The 19,365-nt window shown below is 50.5% G+C and overlaps 8 protein-coding genes across 8 annotated transcripts; 5 read left to right on the top strand and 3 right to left on the bottom strand.

Moving 5' to 3' along the window:
* Positions 1-3,108: 3,108 nt before the first annotated feature.
* On the bottom strand, positions 3,109-3,453 carry ARB_03536 (uncharacterized protein; the record flags this gene model as incomplete). The annotated part of the gene is made up of 1 exon (XM_003010235.1): positions 3,109-3,453. One exon carries the CDS (start codon positions 3,451-3,453, stop codon positions 3,109-3,111), a length of 345 nt encoding a protein of 114 aa, XP_003010281.1.
* A 157-nt stretch (positions 3,454-3,610) lies between these two features.
* ARB_03535 (ABC bile acid transporter, putative) lies at positions 3,611-8,606 on the top strand (the record flags this gene model as incomplete). Its single annotated transcript, XM_003010234.1, has 11 exons — positions 3,611-3,762; positions 3,940-4,370; positions 4,448-4,674; positions 4,817-5,012; positions 5,081-5,299; positions 5,365-6,131; positions 6,199-6,361; positions 6,439-6,747; positions 6,799-6,922; positions 7,111-7,926; positions 7,994-8,606. The coding sequence occupies 11 exons, from the start codon at positions 3,611-3,613 to the stop codon at positions 8,604-8,606; spliced, it is 4,017 nt and encodes a 1,338-aa protein (XP_003010280.1).
* A 224-nt stretch (positions 8,607-8,830) lies between these two features.
* On the bottom strand, positions 8,831-9,543 carry ARB_03534 (uncharacterized protein; the record flags this gene model as incomplete). The annotated part of the gene is made up of 2 exons (XM_003010233.1): positions 8,831-9,435; positions 9,504-9,543. The coding sequence occupies 2 exons, from the start codon at positions 9,541-9,543 to the stop codon at positions 8,831-8,833; spliced, it is 645 nt and encodes a 214-aa protein (XP_003010279.1).
* An 815-nt stretch (positions 9,544-10,358) lies between these two features.
* On the top strand, positions 10,359-13,024 carry ARB_03533 (uncharacterized protein; the record flags this gene model as incomplete). Its single annotated transcript, XM_003010232.1, has 4 exons — positions 10,359-10,664; positions 10,855-10,930; positions 10,988-11,193; positions 11,384-13,024. 4 exons carry the CDS (start codon positions 10,359-10,361, stop codon positions 13,022-13,024), a joined length of 2,229 nt encoding a protein of 742 aa, XP_003010278.1.
* A 312-nt stretch (positions 13,025-13,336) lies between these two features.
* Positions 13,337-14,180, bottom strand: ARB_03532 (uncharacterized protein; the record flags this gene model as incomplete). Its single annotated transcript, XM_003010231.1, has 2 exons — positions 13,337-13,975; positions 14,127-14,180. 2 exons carry the CDS (start codon positions 14,178-14,180, stop codon positions 13,337-13,339), a joined length of 693 nt encoding a protein of 230 aa, XP_003010277.1.
* Positions 14,181-15,957: 1,777 nt separating this feature from the next.
* ARB_03531 (uncharacterized protein) lies at positions 15,958-16,596 on the top strand (the record flags this gene model as incomplete). The annotated part of the gene is made up of 2 exons (XM_003010230.1): positions 15,958-16,236; positions 16,333-16,596. 2 exons carry the CDS (start codon positions 15,958-15,960, stop codon positions 16,594-16,596), a joined length of 543 nt encoding a protein of 180 aa, XP_003010276.1.
* Positions 16,597-17,294: 698 nt separating this feature from the next.
* On the top strand, positions 17,295-18,099 carry ARB_03530 (uncharacterized protein; the record flags this gene model as incomplete). The annotated part of the gene is made up of 2 exons (XM_003010229.1): positions 17,295-17,650; positions 17,727-18,099. The coding sequence occupies 2 exons, from the start codon at positions 17,295-17,297 to the stop codon at positions 18,097-18,099; spliced, it is 729 nt and encodes a 242-aa protein (XP_003010275.1).
* A 59-nt stretch (positions 18,100-18,158) lies between these two features.
* Positions 18,159-18,970, top strand: ARB_03529 (malic acid transport protein, putative; the record flags this gene model as incomplete). The annotated part of the gene is made up of 3 exons (XM_003010228.1): positions 18,159-18,494; positions 18,568-18,807; positions 18,884-18,970. 3 exons carry the CDS (start codon positions 18,159-18,161, stop codon positions 18,968-18,970), a joined length of 663 nt encoding a protein of 220 aa, XP_003010274.1.
* Between the last annotated feature and the right edge of the window lie 395 nt (positions 18,971-19,365).

The following is a 19,365-nucleotide window of genomic DNA, read 5'->3' as shown; positions in this document are numbered from 1 at the left end:
GTCATTCCCATTCCACTTCTCTTTATTTTCTAATATAGGTATCGGTTTGAGCAGGGGACAAGAGGGGCAGAAGGAAGAGAGCGCGACGGTTTCGTTGGTAGAATATTCAAGGTACTATAGGTACGTATCACTGCATCACATTCAAACCCTCCCGCCCATTTATCCCGCTGCCTTACAACGGACTAATTGAAGAACAAGGATATAACTGCTCAAAATACTAATTACATGCATTGAGTAATCCCCACTGATATCCCCATTCACACATTGAATGCGGTAATATACGGATAAGTGTGTCCACCATGTCCGATATTCTCTGCCGCAGGAGTGGATCTAGTGATGTTTTTGCATTGTGGAGGAGGGTACGAGTTACCTGGGGGTATCTCTCCGGGAGATCGGTGCTTCCGCCAAAGACGCTTCCTTAGCAAATACTACTAGCCCCGGCCATGCAGATCCCGTGAGCTAAACATCACCTGGGCACCTGGGCGCATGGTGGGAGCAAGGCGGCACGTTGGCTTGTCGTGCAAATTCTAGCCTCTAGCCATGCTTTGGAAGTTTCATCAAGCGGCAAGGCGTACCTCGCATCCTCCGATGTGGTGTATTTGATGCCAATTTTACCGTAAGCCGTGGAAAGGATTGAGGGGGGGGAGGTTATAAAATAAATATTACAAGTTGAAGCAGGGTGACAAAAGACAAAACCAGGATCAGACAAAAGAGCAAACGAGATACAAGTTCTAAATGAAGCGAAAATGCATTATTGTGCTACCTGATCCTTCCAGCTGGTGCGAATTCTAGATCAGCAAGCAAGGAAGACGGATGTCGACCAACGGGACAATAATAACATGACAACTGTACACTCCCGTACTCCCTGTATGCAGAATCGATATATGGGGAACATGCGGCGGCTGAGGCCATGTGAGGTGCCAAGTATCAGCGCGAAGATCGCTTTGTACAACAACTTGATACCAGCCGTTTACAGAGGCCGGTGCGGGCAGAGCGAGCTAGGGGATATTTCTGACCGCATCGTGAGGACATCTGCCACACTCCCCGTCAGTGATGTGCAGATGGCAGATTGACTGAAAGGCCCCCTCCACACACAAATCCTTCTAAAGGCGAATCACGTCACTTGTCTTCAGCCGTAGATGCAGCAATTAGGTCTTACAGGATGCAGGCGAGCTCGTTCTGTTATTGAACGACCGGAAAGCTCGATGTGGTGCATCATCTTCACTCCAAGTTTCCAGGGGGGCCACGGGGACCAGGCATGATAATACTTTTCCCACGATGATACGGTCCTGCGGCTTGCTTTTCAACTTGCAGCTTCGAGAAACCGGCTGTAACACATCTTTCGGAGAAGCAGGGTTCAGCTAATCCCCTTTTGACATGCGCGCAACGTTGATATGCGCCTAGACAACTTACCAGCCATGGGTCTAGTTAGCCATCTATTTCCCTGGCCAGCCAACCGATGGATCTTCGACCGGTTTGCTGGTGTAGTAAGTTAACTACCGGTGCATGTGCTGGAAAACGCTAAAACATAGTCAAGCAACGCAGCCGAAACTAGGGGGTGAACAAGCAATGACGCTATTTTCGGTTGCCAGGGGCTGAGCGCAAGGGTGGAAGATAAGTGCATCATTACCCCTCTGGCTGCAGACAGCCCTGCTCCCTGTGCAGCACGGCACTTGCAAGGCCTCATCCAGCATGACACCGTGGCACCAGGAGTCCAGGACTAGGGTCGTATCTACATTCTGTATACAGTGCATTTCACCAACGATCCGCGAGATGGTGCTTGCTCTGATTCCTATCTGGACTGCATGCAGATAGTTATTGGAACAAGCGAGGGATCGAACCGGTTAACTACTTATACAGCACGGGTAACAAAAGCACCCCAGGAAATAACCACGAGGTATACGGAGTATCATCTACCCAGTTGTATAGCCAGCAAGTTGTTCTATAGTTAATAGTTGGTGGTGCCGTCTTAATTACCGCTAGGCGAAAGATGCGACAGCGGCCGAAATCTTATAATACGTATGGTAGCTAGAATTATATTAACTAACCAACTGCCGTCGGGTATCTCAGAAACGCCTGATTCTTTATCACCTGTAAGTATGTATCAAGATCCCGCCCCTCCCCCAAAGCTACGTGGTTTAATTGCTGGAACCCCCCCCCCCCCCCCCTAGTCGATATAATAATACAAAGTCTAGAAGCACTCATAACCTTTCCGTACCTATATAAAATAAACTAACTCCTCCATGCTAGTTAGTTTATCCCCCGTCTATTGTGGGGATCACTACGTAACTAGCTCCTAGACAGGGCCATAAAGATGCAGCTCCTTCATGTTCAACGCATTCTCGCTTATAGGAGCAAGATGGTCCGGTCACTAGCGAGCCTGTGCTGTGCTCATGCCGCCCATCCAGTCTAGCAAAGGAGCAGCCAGCTACGCGAGAATCCAAATGCAAGCCAGAACTCAAAAAATCGTTAACGATAAGGCTACTTCGTTAGTTAAGTTAACTAGCTAGCGAGCTGTTCGCCTTTTGTCCAGAGCCAAGGCTTCTCCGGAGCATAAGTTAGGCGCCCTTGTAGCCACTCTTCCAGCCGTTGATTCTTCAGACGCCTCTTAAATTGGGCCATTGTTTGGGGGCTTCGACTACGCCCCACCAAGGATGTATGTCCGGTGCTCGGTTGCCGCGACTTGGCTGCGGGAAACAGAGAAGCCATTCAGAGGCTCGAGTTGCTGCCACTAATCTAGTTAAACGAATTGGAAATGATCGCCATGGGGCAACGAGCTCTAGCTAACGAGCCCATGGCTCCCAGCCGTGAGCGCGCATCGATGGAACGAGGAAAAACAAAAGAAGACGCCAGTCCTCCGTACGGAGTATCCCTGTCAATAGTAGCTCTGTTAACTAAAATAACAAGCAAGTTAAACTAACGACTTCAGGATGCTTCGTCCGTCCGTACGGCTGCAAAAGGCAAAGCTGCTGCATCCTAACAGCCGGCGCGATAACCTGCAACTATAAACCGGTGAGACTGATGGCCTTCACATCCAAAGGGGAGCATCCTTTACCGGGACCGACTGCACCCTATCTACCTATCTACGGAGTAGATCCTTTCAAGTCATCATCCCTGGACCAGGTAACTAACTATAGTACTCCGTAACATTGGCTCAATTAGAGCTGATGGAAACAGGCGGTTGATATCCCTCGCACTCTGTGCAACCTCTTCGAAAACAAGACAAGTGCCAAATGGTCCCTTCTTTATCGCCCCCCTGAAGTCTGGTGCATTTAGAAGGGCCACATCCTCTTCCTTTGTGATTTTCGTTTGAGAGTTCGGCTCTGTGACTAGCTGCTCTGCTCTACTCCTTGCAATGGCATGCTCGATTGAGGTTGAGAACGTTTTCGGCCCTTCAGTGGCTGGCTCATGTCTCGGAGGATTCGACTTCACTCTCCTCTTCGAAGAAAGCATTCTGACCTTACCTCCTCTGGGCATTGCAGGTAATGTGCTTCCATGACTAGTTATCCTCTCCAACCTCGGTGCTGACCCGTTGGCGTGTCTGTCTAGTTGCGTGGGCAATTGTCCGACTCCTCGCCCTTCGCCGCGAGCCAGCCAAAGCACGAAGATCATGGCTCGCCGCACTGAAGCTGGTACGTGTCATATTTTCCTCGTCTTCTTTGTCACCGTCGTCGTCATCTCCTCCCTCTCCGTCTCCTGCTTCCCTCCCTCCCTCCCTCCCTTCTGCCCTTCTGTCGGCGTTTCAGGTCGAAGCAGTCGCTAGTTCGTTAAACTAGTGAGGTTGATGCCGCGACGTCAGCCTAAAGTTAGCCGGTGAAACTTTGTTAACATCACGTGACAGGCAACCTACGCCGTCCTCGTCGCCCTCCAGACGGCGACGCTCGGCCTGTATGCGCGGCATCAAGCGCCCAAGACGAGACTGACGCTGGCCTGCGCTAGCCTGACGGTAGCCGGGTACTGCGTCCTGGCAGCCGTCTCGTATCTCGAGCATGTACGCTGCGTGCGGCCGTCAACGCTGCTGAATGTTTACCTGGGCGTCTCCACGCTCTTGGACCTGGCGAGGACTCGCAGCCTTTTCTTCATCCAAGACAGCCATACTGTGGCGTCGATATCCCTGGCTGCTTTCATTGTCAAATCTCTGGCCTTTATCCTAGAGGCTACCGAGAAGCGTCACCTCCTGCTGGCAAAGTGGAAAGATGCTTCTCCCGAAGCAACAAGCGGTGTTGTCAACCGATCGCTCTTCATATGGCTAAATCGCTTGTTCATCAACGGTTTCCAGACGTTGCTAACTGTCAATACGATAACCCCTATTGACGAGGAGCTGCTGGCTGCGTCTGAGCCAACTGCCCTTCTAGAAAAATGGGAAAATGGTACGTTTGTTGACTCCTTTAACTTTTCTGGTTTCCCAATCCATCGTATTTCGGGGTTGCTGACTTAGTACTCGTAGCTGATAAAGCTAAGAGATACGCCCTGTTTTGGGTGTTTTTCACTCATTATAAATGGTATATCATGGCCGGCATCTTGCCACGATTAGCGTATACCGGCTTTAGCTATTCACAGCCCTTTCTCGTCCAACGGGTCCTCGACTTTACTGCCCAGGCCCCTCATGCTCAGACAAGCAATATTGCCTACTCTCTTGTGGGGGGCTATGCTGTTGTTTATATTGGACTTTCAGTAAGTTAATCCTACTATCTGCTTATCAATCACTCCAAGTCCTTACACATGAATGAAGGTAGCATACGCGGTGTATGAGCATAAAACGTACCGTTTGCTCACTCTATACCGCGGTAGTCTGGTCACCTTTATATTTGGCAAGACTTTGCGCGTCGGCTCCACAAACGAGGACAATGCAGAAGCAATCACTTTGATGAGTGCAGATATTGACCGTATCGGCTACAGCATGACACTTGTTCACGAGGTTTATGCAGGCTTCATCGAGATTGCCATCGCTCTCTGGCAGTTGCACAGGCTCCTTGGAATCGCCATCGTTGCTCCCGTTGGATGGATTATCGGTATGACAACGTCTAATTCCCGACGCCTTGAGACAGGTCTAACCACTTCATAGCCTGCTTGATTATAGGGGTCCCTCTTGCAAAGGCAGCAGCCGATGCCCAAATCCCGTGGCTGGAAGCAATAGAAACTCGTCTTGCTGCCACTGCAAAGTCATTGGGCTCAACAAAGGCAATTAAAATGACCGGCCTAGCCGACATCGTGTCATCCCGTATTACAAATCTACGGTTGGACGAGATTCGTGCCTCGCTTCGCCATCGTGTCTATAGCATACTAGTATTTGTTGCAGGTGAGCGAAGCCAAATAATACTCCTAACAAGGAATGAAAAGATGGCTAATGATGAAACCTCCCAGCATTTGCTTCTTCTGAACTGGCTCCGGTGTGGGGCTTCACCGCATTCATCTTGCTGGCAAAGAAAAATAATACAGGAACATTGACTGAAGGAGTCGCTTTTGCTTCACTCAGCCTTTTTGAATTACTCAATCATCCAATGACCACTATTATTAATGGTTTCGAGAACCTTCAAACTGTTCTCAATTGTTTTGGCCGTATCCAAGATTACCTCAACTCACAGGAGAGAGTGGATTACAGGATACCACAGCACGATAGGAGAGATTCTTCAGTTTCCGGGCTTTCTACTCCTGCTGATACCCTGAAAGATACTATCATTTTGAAGGAGATACAGGACCCTGACTCAAACACCGATGCATTTGTAGCCTTTGTCGAGGGAGCGTCGGTAGGCTACACAATAGGAGGTGACTCGCCAATCCTAAAGAATCTTAACTTCCAGATTCCTCGTGGTGAAATCACCATGGTTTTTGGCGCCGTTGGCTCTGGAAAATCTACTCTTCTAAAACTGTTACTTGGTGAAATGCCGTGCGTATCCGGCTTAATAAGAACTGGCTTCTCTCTGGCTGCATATTGTCCGCAATCCCCCTGGGTTACGTGGGGGACTGTCCAAAGTAACATTGTTGGTATGAGCGAGTGGGATAAGAAGTGGTATGATACTGTTGTTTCTGCCTGTGCCCTTCGTACAGATCTTGAGGAACTGCCAAACGGAGATCAAACACACATTGGCACCCAAGGGTCGAGGCTTAGTGGTGGACAAAAAATGCGCGTGGTAAGTTACGGATAGGCTTTCCGTTAGAAGCGAACTATGTACTAAATGTGAATCCTGTTCTATCTAGTCCTTTGCTCGTGCACTTTACTCCAGGAACTCTACCATGATCCTTGACGACGTCTTGACAGGGCTTGATAGGGCAACCGAGCGGCACATGTTAGATGCAATTTTCGGGCCCAACGGTCTATTGAAGAAGCTAAAGTCCACTGTTATTCTTGCTACAAATTCTGGTAATCCTTGTCTTCATCCTATGGTTACCTAGCGCCTTGCTAATACTGGCAAATAGCGAGCCACCTTAGTTTTGCAGACAACATCATTTTTCTCAATGAAAATGGGGAAATTGCTCGTCAAGGCAACCTGGAAAGCTTTTCAGCAGGTGATGATATCAAACAACTTGCGAACCAATGTCAAACAACTACTACATCTCGTCCAGAGCCACAACTCTCAGAAGACGTGCTGCATGAGCTTGAGATACTAGAAGATCCTGAACTTGAAAGTAGCCGTATGACTGGGGACATGAAAGTATATGCCTACTACGCAAAAAACGCCGGGTGGTGGACTATCTCACTTTACCTATTAGCGTGTTGTGCTTTCGTTGTCGGTGTCACTTTCCCCTGTAAGTCTTAGAAGCCATATTGCTATTCCATGACCTTGCTAATATTTCTAGCCCTTTGGTTACAATGGTGGACGAATGCCAATGATACTAGGCCCAACGAACGTATTGGGTACTGGCTTGGAGTATATAGTGGACTTGCTTTCCTTGCAATCTTCAGCGCTACACTCTCTGACAGGTTTGTGCCTTATCAACGCGTTAATGTGGCTCGGATAGCTTCAACTAACCCCTTCGTAGTGTTTTCAACCTAGTGGTGCTCCCTAAAACTTCGCGAAGGTTCCATGACGTGCTCCTAACTACTACTATGAGGTATATCTTTCATTATAGAGCCTGCGTAAGAGTCGCATCCGCTAACCTTATATATAGAGCTTCAACATCCTTCCTTACTTCAACTGATGCCGGAACTACGGTTAACAGGTTCAGCCAGGACCTAGAGCTTATTGACAATGATCTACCCCAGTCTATCGACCAAGCTGTTTTTCAGTTTCTCTCTGCAATCGTTTCTGGTGTATTCGTCTTCATAGGGGCAGGTTACATAGCAGCGGCCGTCCCTCTGTGCATAATTGTGCTTATCGGGGTTCAATTCTTTTATTTACGAACATCCAGACAATTGCGACTGTTGGATATCGAAGCCAAGGCGCCTCTCTTCTCACAGTTTCTAGAGACAGTTGGTGGTGTTGCCTGCATCCGCGCGTATGGATGGACGCAGAGATACACAGAGCGTCACTACAAAGTCTTGAATATATCTCAAAAGCCATATTATCTCCTTTGGTGTATTCAAAGATGGCTTACCCTTGTCCTGGACCTATTGAATGCTGGGCTTGCAGTTATGTTGGTCGCAATCGCAACCAATGTTCGCAGCGCGTCAACACCCTTTCTGGGTGTGGCACTGTTTAATATCGTGACGTTTAGTTCCACTCTCCAAACACTGGTAACAGCCTGGACCCAATTGGAAACTGCACTTGGAGCAATAAACCGAGTACGCTCCTACTCCCAGGATGTGAAGGATGAGAACCTCCCGAATGAAAATGGCAGTGTACCTGATGAATGGCCCGAGTCTGGCGCCATTGCGTTTAATGACGTATCTGCGTCGTATGACCCTTCTCTAGGCCCAGTTTTGAAAGGGGTTAACTTGTCCATCAACGCTGGCGAGAAAGTTGCCATTTGTGGCCGGACAGGCAGGTGAGTTCCTCTTATTCAGCCCTGCTTTATCTCCTCCTAGTATGTGATTGTGCTCACCATGCAGTAGTGGCAAATCTTCTCTTGTGTCATGCTTGTTGAGAATGCTAGAGATGGATTCTGGGACGATTTTGATTGATGGCATTGACATTAGCACAATCTCCCGACAGCAGGTTCGAAGTCGGCTAAATACACTTCCCCAGGAACCGTTCTTTTTATACGGCACTGTCCGTGACAACGTTGATCCCCTACAACTTGCGGACGATGAAGCTGTCATAGGATCTTTACAGGCCGTTGGTTTATGGGAGTTTTTGGAAGCCCGTGGTGGCCTTGATGAGGAGGTCAGCGAGGATAAACTTTCCCATGGTCAGCGGCAGCTGTTCTGCCTGGCTCGTGCGGTGGTCAAGCAGGGGAATATTCTGATCATGGACGAAGCCACCAGCAGTGTAGATGCTGAGACTGATAAGGTAATGGAGGATGTGATTCGTGAGAAGTTCAAGGGCATGACCGTTATTGCTATCGCTCACAAACTCGACACAGTACTTGACTATGATCGTGTTGTGTTATTAGACAAAGGTGAGATTATCGAGACAGGAAATCCCAGAGAACTCCTCGCAATACCTGATTCGGCATTCCATAAGCTCTATGAGAAATTAGCTACTGAAGGAACGCATACGGAATAATGAGATGGCTCGATCATAGTCTCCATTGATCCAGTGAAGCAATAGCAGGGAATAATCATTTTAAAGCCACGACTTATCGTAGCAACTACTTGTGAGAGTCAATGGGCAAAAACTTTCCTCTTATAGCAACTATATTCAGGTAATAATTCGATTCAAATGCCACTCTATCTAGCGTAAGACCCTATCAAATACTTGTCTCATTAACTAACTAGGTAGTTCCGTGACTAGCAAAAAGGGTATTCCCCGTATTTATTTTGGTATGCATTAGCAACAAGATCTAGAGTCTCTTCACTAGGAAGTATATCAAATCCATTTGTGTTTCTCTCGCGTACCTGCCGTCTATTTAGCGGCCCATTATTGCGTTCTATCAGTAGTTTCAGAATAATAAGGATATCCTGTATATCTGTTGGCACCTTGGGATGGTCAGGTTTGCTATTTATCCGCCGTAGTTTCGACTCAAGACCCCATTCTAAGGGTGCACCCAGTACTCTAAGATTTGGTCCCTCGTAGAGTATAATATTTTGGTTACCCGCAGCATTGAAGATCTGTTCGCGAGCTTTCTGGGTAAGGAATAAGGAGACATCATCATTTAGCCATTTGCGATTTAAGCCAAGTTTCTTTCCAACTGATGAGAATAGTTCTCTAAGTGCTGGTATAATATCCTTGTCTCCTATCCATTGGGGATCGATAATAATATCAATATCCTCTGTCGTTTCACGGCTTTTCAAGTATGAGACTGCAAGGAAACCGCCAGGCGAGATCACGGTGATAGGGGAGAAGGCATAGATCATCTCGTTTTCGCCCATGGCACGGTCGAGTTCAACGAGTCCTAATTCTCGGGGTCAGGGTCTGTTATCAAGCAGCTGGAGGGAGGGAGGGGTAACGGATGCTAGTTACCCTTTTGCATCTCCTCGATAGTAAGCGTCTGTCGCTCCATGGCTTGCCCAACTAGTTAAGTTATTCCTTCTGGGTGATCACACAGGTTGAGCTAGGTAGTACTCCGTAGTTATGTCGCCGGTTACTAGTCAGTGAACCGAGTCGAGGCAGTTTCCTCCTGGGTGCACCGCACAAAGATAAATCTGACCGCTGCCGCCGAGTGAAATCCCACCCACCCCATGGATGACTTGTCACTCGCGGCCTACCTGCATGGATGTAGTTACCTGTGCGTCGTGCGGGATCTCCCTTCCCTTCCCATCCGGTGTCAGATGATTACATAAGTTATATCTATTACATAATCCGTATGACATAATCACTTACGGGATAACTTATATCCGCTTATCAGATCGCCGGCCCGGCATCCATGTCCATCCATCCACCATCCACCATCCAAAGATCCACCTGAATCTGCAGCGAAAGAAGAGCTTTTTCTACCTAATCTGCAAAGCTCGACAGCTTCGGTCTCAGCCTTGGACAGCTTCAGACGGCGTTAGACGGCCTCAGATACAGCGGATATCGCGTCAAATACTGAGGGTGCAGCTAAGTCATGGCCTACCGGGGCCAGGAAGGCAGATACCCCGACCACGGCGGCCTTCGTTACAGCAGACCGTCGCCCCCAGACTCGAGACAGAGATACGATTCCCCTGGCGGTACGGAGCTGCCTCACTCTCCGCGTTCTGGCCCTTTCCCTTACGGAGTCCTCGCTTTTACTTCTGCTTGACTCTCCCTTTTCTTTGTATTGTTGTATTGCGGCTCCGAGCCTGTGCTGATAGGACCCAGACATGTATTACCGCGACCGTGACCGTGACGCCCAAGATGCCTGGACGGCTGACAGGAGGCGAGAAGACAGCGCAGACGAATATCGTGGTAGTAGGGATTGGGAACCCTACAGACAGTCATCTCGATCGCCGCCGCCGCACCGGGGGCGCTACCGGGGCTGGGAAGGTGGCTACAGAGACAGAGACAGAGACCGTGAAAGCTACCGATCCCCTCCCAGATACGACTATGATGCGAACTATAGTCACAGCCGCAGCCGCAGTCACTCCCACAGCCGATCACGCAGTCGAGTTCGAAGTCGACCTCGGAGTCGAGCGCGTAGTCGAAGTTATAGTCGCAGCAGAAGTAGGAGTGCCAGTCGGAGCCGTAGTGGACGCCACACACGACCATTGCGGCACTACGGGACGGAGAGCAGGGAGGTCATGATGGAGGGCCTGCCAGTTGACATGGTCGAAGAAGACGTTCGAACAGCCCTCCCCGTTTTCCTGTCGTCTGGCTGCATGCTGAGATGAAATCGATTTGTCCCTCTATATAGGTTTCCAGTGAACTTGCCCAGTACTATCATGTTCGGGGCCTCGAGGACGTCCGAGTTATTCGCGACAAACAAACAAGTGAGTACAGTACTCCATAACAACTTCAAATATACGTATTCTGCAAACATCTAACAGACTTAGAAATATCACGGCAACTTGCATTTATCCGCTTTCCTTCCATTGATGACTCGCGTAAATTCCTGGAATTGAACTTCCCAGCTGTATACCTGTATGGCAAAGCCGGGGGCGATGGCCAGGGCGCAAGGGTCAGGATTGCCTACAGCCGTGAACGAGAGGACCGTAACAGGGCTCGAGCCGACGGGGAATGGACCTGTATTAATGTGAGTTCCATTCAGGTACCCTCGTTTTTATGCTCGTGGGCTGACATGTAAAATAGTGCTCAATTGTCAACTATCCTGGTCGACAACGGTGCTTCCGCTGCCAGGCATCCAAACCAGGTATGGCCGAAAAAAAGAAGCAAAATTATATACAAGAAATGATATGTACACGTGCATATCGGGACCTATATAGAGTCTAACATTGGTAGATATTGCCGTACCGCCCGTGGAGGAGACTGTCAAGGTAGCTAACTACGGGGACAACGATGTTTCAACCGACGGCACTCCCTCGCAGTTTCTCCTCTTCCGAGGCCTCGAATCAAGCGTTACCGAGGAAGTGCTGGCCAAGGGCGTTGCGAAGCTTTGCAAACAGTCCAAGTCCGCTGCGGCTTCGGCCTCATCTGGTTCATCCGGGGTCGGTGGAGCACCGGCAAAGAAAGTCGCCAAGGTCGCGTCTACAACCGGCGATAGCAACCTCGGGGCTCGAGATGGGTCAATTCGTCGTGTTCTGTTGGTACGAGATCGCCGAACGAACGAAAGCTGGGGTTATGGATTTGCGGAGTTTGCGACTGTGGAGGACGCTCAGTGCGCTCTTACTCGCTACACATCCCTCGACACCTTTACCATCTCCTCGAAGCCAGTGCTCGCCTCGTACATCCACGCTGGCGTGTTTGTACCGGTTCTTAATCTCAACCCAGGTGTTCATAGCAGCACTACAGGTACGAACAGTGAGCTTGAGCGATTCACCTTTAGCCCCCTTGGCAATTTGGCTGCGAAGCTGGCTTACTGGGATGAGGAGGCATATGCCAGCGAACTCAAACTTGCCACGGCTGCTGCCACGAGTGAGCTCAGTGGAAAGGCAGGGGGAACGGCCTCCGCCTCCGCACAGAAGACGAGTGCTGCCAGGGCGGCGCACCCTGGTCGGGATGGGGAGAAAGAGAAGAAGAGGAAGAAAGTGGAGGCGACAGCAGGGGCTGCTGCTGGCTCTGCAACGAAGAAGATCGCCATGGCTTCGCATCTCCAATTCTGGAGCAATCGCCATGCGGAGTTGCATGGCATCGATAGGCGCAGCGCCGAGACGGGCGATGGGGATCACTTCAACGACCCCGGCACGGCCGCTGCCCGATCACAATCCCAGTCGCAGGCATCAACACCACATCTCCAACCGGTCCAGCAGCAGCATCAGCAGCATCAGCAGCCAGTTCAGCCAGAGCAGCCACATTTACAAGGACAGCAGTCCTACGCCGACCTTAACCGACTGTGTTGTTATCTATGCATGAGAGAGTTCAAATCAGAGGCCCACGTTCGCCAGCACGAACGTCTGAGCCAGCTGCACCGCGAGAACCTGCAAGATGAGACACTGAAGGCCAAGGCACTGGCTAAGCTGGCAAAGAAGCGAACGCTCGCAGCGGACCAGACAGAGTATCGCGATCGCGCCAAGGAGCGGCGGAAGGTGTTTGGTTCGTCGAAGAGTAGGAAGAGAGAGGCTGAAGATGACCGCCAGGATGAGTACGAGCAAGGGCCTGGCAGTAACCCCGTTGGCTCTGATACTGCTGCCAGCCCTCCACCAGCGCTGTCCAAGGGTGCTGCCTTGCTAGGGAAGATGGGCTGGTCGGCTGGCTCTGGTCTCGGGGCGGAAGGGACCGGCATGAAACAGCCGGTAGCAGCAGACTTGTATGTGCAGGGCGTGGGTTTGGGTGCCCAGGGTTCAAAGGTTGGAGATGCAGTCCAGGAAGCTGGCCGAAGCACGCGTGGGAAATATGATGAGTTTCTCGAGAAGACTCGAGAACATGCCCGCGAGAGGTACGAGAGGATGAAGGACGAACAGGGCTAGCCATGTCCATCCAGGTACATTATCTCAAACTATACTACTTGGTAGAAAAACCATAACGGTAGACCCGGCTAAAAGGGGTGTACCTTGGTAGATGTGATTTGGAATTTTTAGCGCCCGTTTTATCTTGACTTTTTAATACAGCAGAGCAAGCGGATGCTCGCGAGTTAATATATATAAGATTATGATAACGAACAAACCGTTAAATAGGGTTGTATTCAGTGGAGGGATCCATAGAAGATGCCAGGAGTTAGTAGTATACAAATTCTTTTCTAGTCTTACATGCAGAAACATTCTAGGATTATTAGGGTATCATCACCTCTCTTTCCCCCGCTCATTCAACCAGGTTTTTCGGATTTCATCCTGTGCCCGTTGCTTCTCGGCCTCCTTCGCATTTGCGTTCTCCTTGCTGGCCTTCCGATTCAGCACGGAGACAACCCATTCCTCCATGTCTTCCTCCACCTGCTGTTCCGTCCTCCCCGTGCCATCAGCTCCCAATCCACCACGAACTATCCTCCGTAGCTCGTCGAGGGTCTCGAATCCAACGGCTTTCATCCCTGCTCCGACGCCGAGAATGGCCAGGGCCAAGACATTGAGAGTAGCGAGGTTGAGAGCCTCCAGGGCCTCAAGCGGTGCGCTGACGTTGGGTTTGTGGTGGGAGGCGGTAGTGTAGAACCGAGGGATAGCAGCCAGACGGCGGCGGTTGAGCGAGCGGCGAGTGATAAAGGTCGAGAGAACAAAGAAGGCTGAGCCGCCTATAAGCAGCTTTGTAGACGTAGGCAGTGAGAATGCAGACTGTGTAGATGGTGAAGCCGTGGATGCTGAGGTCGAGGCTGAGGATTGCGGTTGTTCAGGCTGTGGCTGCGGTGTCTCTCGCGCCATGGTGGCCATTGGAAGGTCGCAGAGCAGTGCTGCGGTATCGAAGAGGGTATCGCTTCGTATCCGCGTGCGTGTCTAGTATCTCTCCGGACTCGCTTTCTGCTCTCCTTCTAGCTGCTCGTTGCTGGCGCTGCTGAGGTTTGGCTGTCGACGTTGATATTTCCCAGTTGGGCGTTCTGGCTGACAAAGTCTGACGCCAAGCCTTGAATGCACATTATTTCCGTACGACGTCAACATCAACATCGACATCAACATCGACATCAATATCAACATCGACCATCGACCTCCAAAGGTCAACAACAGCCGACAACGAAAGGTCGAGCGACCAGCATACGCTACACCGATATCAACAGGTCTATCACGATCAACGAGCGGTGGCAGCAGCAGATGACTGATCTTCAACTTTGCACTACGGGCGACATCGCCATCTGATAGGGAGCGACCATAATTACTACGCTGGATGCTACACCGCAGGCTGCTAGGCCGCATTGATTCCGCACACCTGCAGCAGCGTGTTTCTATTCATATCCCGTGTGTCTATTTTCATATCTCAGCCATCGCTCGTATACGGGAACTGCTGTCGAATCAGTTCGTGCAGATCGAGGCTTGTTGAGAGCCATTCATGCTGGCCAGCTGTTCCTCTTGCTTGCTACTGCAACTTAAACCGAAAGCCACGCTGGACTAGCGTGCACCAACGCATACATACAGCCAGACAGAGAGTCAAGAGTAACTTTGACCTTGGAATGTAACATGAATGGGCACTCCTGAAGGGAAAAGATAAGGCATGACTTGTTCGTGGGCTGATGTGCATCGTAGATATACTTCTCCCACCGCCGTCCGTGCAGCATCTCTTGCCTATCAGATCGCCCAGGCGGTCTCGCTGCATGCTCGCCAAAATTAGATGCAAAATCAATTCCATCTCATCAGCATTAACTAGATGTATGTATCCAAGGAAGCCAAGCAGCTGCCGATGTTTCGACGTCCTCATTTTTCCTCCTCCTTTCCCCCCTTTCGCTGTGATGGGTCGTGCAGCGTTCGTTTCGGATATCACGAGGCTGAACGCAGTGCGGGCCGATAGTGGCTTGGGGGGAAGTTGGGTTACAAATTGTTTCGGCGAGATTAAGTCGCCATGAAGATCGAGAGTGAGAGATACACTCAAGTGCGTTTGACAATAATACAGAGTATTGTGTGAGGATGCATAAGATCGGAGGTACAACTCCCACGGAGGCGAAAGGAGGCAGCTCTCTCGGCACGAAAGGGATATCTCCCACACCCCATCACTATTCCCCAGGCCGAGCCGCTCGGCAACCCTCTGATTTGAAAGGCATGCCGGACGCAGGTCGCCTTCTCACGCCTGCCATGCGTTCATCCCTTGGTCTGCAGGTTCAGCATGGCCAGCTGCAAGCATGGGCAAGGGTGACGACAGGATGAAGGCTCGGCTCGCAGCGATCGACAGCGAAGAAGTTGACACTCTAAAATCGAGCAGCGCAGGTTCTCACCAGACTCAGGCTCTGTGAAGCAGAGTTTTCTTTCCTTGTACTCCGTAACTTCTTTCCTTTTTATTTTATTTTTGCACTTGCTCGTTGCTGCTGCTGCTGCTGCTCCCTGAGAGGGAGAAAATGAGATCGTATCGTGGTCATCCATGTTCCATGCATAGCCCGGACGTGTGCCTGTTTCAGGAGCCAGACACGGATACGAGCCATGAGGTGAGTCGATCAGTTCCTTCCCCCTTTACCCTATCTCTCTCTCTCTCTCTCTCTCTCTCTCTCAATATTTTGATCGAGTCCATCGATGCTTCAAAATACTTATCTATACTTCGCATGCAAAGCAACTTTCTGTCTGCTCAGGGGTGGCTGCTTTTGATAAGTCTCTTTTTCGATCTTATCAGAGACCCTCTTAGTCAGCATCAGAATGCCTCGGCTCGCTTGGCCTTCCCAAAACAGGATAGAGCCACCACTAAGCCCAAACGGGGAAAGCGCACCTTCACGTGGCTTCCAGAAGGAATATAATTAGAACAGAACACGTGATATTCGTATTAGTCACCCACGTGGAGAGCGATGGAATGGAAGGAACAATTCTCCGGGGGCGAAAGACCTAGCGGGCGACATCAAAGGGCCACCGGCAAGGATGAAGAAGGACGAGAGGGACTGAGGGCGAAGCAGGCAGGCTGGCCGGAGCAGCAGCCGGAGAAGCAGCCGGAGATGACTGCAGACAGGAGGGAAAATATGACACAGGTCGACAGCCCTGGCGACGGTGGTGCTGCTGCTGCTAATGATGATGATGACGATGATGCTGATGATGTAACAAACAGAACAGGGAAGGATGGGAGAGAGGACGTTGGGTTCTGGGCTGGCTTGCAGGGAGAGGGCAGGGCCGGCTAAGATGAGTTCGTCGAGAAGAACGGAAGAACTGGCAGGGAACAGGCTGTTTAGACGAACGGCCAGCAAGCCAGAAAGGGCGAGAGAGAGAGAGAGAGAGGGAGAGAGGAAGAGAGCAAGGCCAAGGGTTCTCGGCCGACTTGGCCGGCAGTGGCCGCCGACCAGGACAATGACTCAATTGTTTCCTGGATGGAAGAGAGTGGAGGAGAGGACGCCCTGGGTGGTACAGCAGCAGCTAAGCAACCTGCCAGCTGCACAGTCGTGCTCCGTACGACTATGGACGGCGGACGAGGGACAGACAAGAGACGGCGTTCTTGAGCTCTGCTTTTGTCTCGCCATGGCCATGCGAGCCTCCTGTCAATCGGTGTCATCCAGGAATCAGAGAGAAGAAGAGTCTTAGCAGGGCCAAACGAGATGGCGATCAGAGTTCGCCGGGCTGCGCCTTGGCTATTCCAGGGGCCCGTAATTTTAGTTACAAAAAAAAAAAAAAAGAACAAGGAAAAAGGAAAAAAAAAAGACAAAGGAAAAAAGGCAGATTGAAAGCAAAAAGCGATCCTCCACAGCGAACCAGAACCAGAGAACGGTCCGATCCTGCGTTTGGCCTGATGTTGGGAATGCGAGCTGCGCCTGGTTCGCCGAAGAGAGCATCGCATCGCCCGAGACAGGATCTCTTCATATATACTCGGCCGTCCTGCCTCTCTGCCACCGATCTTCCCTTTCTCTCTCACCATATATACTTACGCCCTCTACCACTCGACTACCAACGCTGAATATATCAGACTGTCTGTCCTGTCAGCTTGACAGCTAACGTTTCACCTAACCCTCTCGCCAACTCAAGGATCCTAGACCCGACTCCGTCCGTCTCATTTCGTCTCCCTACCCACCTGAAACGCCGCCGATCGCCCATACATCTTTGCTGCTCTCTCTGTGACGGACAACCGGGTGATAGAGGCCGCTGAGAAACCTGACTTTGCAGGCCCTTGGAAAGTCACTCGGCCGCGCTGCCCTTCGGCAAGATGGCCGTCGACAAGACCCCAGCTACCAGTCCCATAATAACAGCGGGCTCGTCCTCCTCCTCCTCTTCTGATGTTCTCAAGCCGCGCTCTCCTCTTGACGACCACCGACTCTCGTTCAACCACACCAAAGACCTTCACACTCATTTATCAAAACAGGCTTCACACGAATCTTCCTCTGGCAGGCAAGATCGAGGGCGCAGCAGAAGCAGAGAGTCAGAGAGAACAGTAGCCCCGGATAACGACGAGCTTCAGGTCACAGCCATGCCGTCAGGATCCGGCTTCCAGAACATCGAGGAGGCGGGCGAGAAGGCCCGCAAGAGAGACGACTGGATTGCCATCTCTAACTTCCACCCAGGGTAAGTCTGAACCTGTCATTAAGAATATCAAGGACAAAATCGAAAAACAGAATATATACTGACTGAATGGTGATAGATGGTTCTCCGTAAACATGGGCACTGGCATCACTGCCATCCTGCTCCAAAACCTACCGTACCAGTTCCCCGGTCTTCACTACATCGCCGTCATCCTCTTCATCCTCAACGTAATCATCTTCTTTCTCTTCCTGACCATCTCGATCACCCGATACTGCCTATGGCCCGACAAGTTCAAGGCCATGCTCGCACATCCCGCTCATTCTATGCTTCTTGGAACCTTCCCCATGGGTTTCGCCACAATCATTAACTGTATCGTTTTCATTTGCGTACCTGTTTGGGGTGAGTGGGCTTCCAGATTTGCCTGGGGCCTGTGGTGGATTGATGCCGCCGTATCAGTCGCCATCTGCTACTTTGTCCCCTTCATGCTGTAAGTTGAACCTCACAAGATACCTTTTTTTTTTCCCAGACCTTGTTGGCTAACTAGAGAAGAATGACCAAACATACCTCTTCCCTCGAGACGATGACGGCAGCCTGGTTGCTCCCCATCGTGGCTCCCGTTGTCGCGGCCGCCTCTGGAGGTGTGGTTGCTGATTCACTCCAGAACGACACCCACGCTCTCATCACCATCCTCGTCTGCTATGTCATGTGGGGATCTGCCGTCCCCTTGGCCATGGTCATCCTCGTCATCTACTTCCAGCGTCTTGCCATACACAAGCTGGTTCCTCGAGCAGCCATCGTCAGTGCCTTATTGCCCATCGGTCCCCTTGGACAGGGTGGCTTCGGTCTCATGCAGCTTGGTGTCGTAGCCAAGCGTGTTTTCCCAAGAGTAAGCCCCTTCCCCAATCTTCCTAGTTTCCTTGCGGGGAAAACTGTTGTTCAGAATGCTAACCGTCGTATAGCTTGATTTCCTTGCTCCCATTGCCGGTGACATCTTCTATGTCATGGGTGCATTCATCGCCATGATTATGTGGGGATTCGGTCTGATCTGGCTGTGGTTTGCCCTGGCCAGTTTCACCCGCGGAAAGTTCTACTTCAACATCGGCTGGTGGGCATTCACTTTCCCGCTTGGTGTTTTCACCACAGCCACCACTCAGATGGGCAAGGAGTTCAACTCTCCTTTCTTCGACATTCTCGGAACTGTAAGTCTTTTGAGTCCTTAGTTCACAAGCCTGTGTTATATTGGAGAATGTGTACTAACCTGGCTCCTCTCTCTAGTTCTTCTCTATTGTTGTTACTTGCATGTGGGTGCTGGTTTTCGCCTTGACGGTGTATAAGTCATGCACCAAGGAACTTTTCCGATAGAATCCTCATCTCTCACCAACGATCAACTGCCACGACCATATACCTCTTTTCCAACCTTCATGCTTGATGCTGTCGGCACTGAAAAGGCTAGGCTTCTCTTCGTTTCTCGTCCTTCTCTCCTAACCGTTTCTTTTTTTCTCCGTCTCCTTCAAAAAAGCCCACCCAGTTTCATCTCCTGCACATAGTACTCCGGCTCGACCTCGCACATATACCATTCTTCGGGATACCTTTTTGCCAGCATCTCTTCGCTTCTCTCGTTCTTTGCATGATCTTTCGGTCTTGAGGTCATCGTCCTTTTTTCTTCATCTCTTTTTTATCTCCTAATCATGCGCAATGTGGTACCGACTTGTGGTTCTTCAACAGGATATATATAGACAGCGAGCATTAATATAAAC

The sequence above is a fragment of the Trichophyton benhamiae genome (assembly GCF_000151125.1).
Source record: "Trichophyton benhamiae CBS 112371 chromosome Unknown Abenha-G-c-38a07.r1, whole genome shotgun sequence".
Classification (NCBI taxonomy): domain Eukaryota; kingdom Fungi; phylum Ascomycota; class Eurotiomycetes; order Onygenales; family Arthrodermataceae; genus Trichophyton; species Trichophyton benhamiae.
The sequence above is the reverse complement of the archived record's forward strand: the minus strand, read 5'-3'. Positions and strand labels throughout refer to the sequence as shown.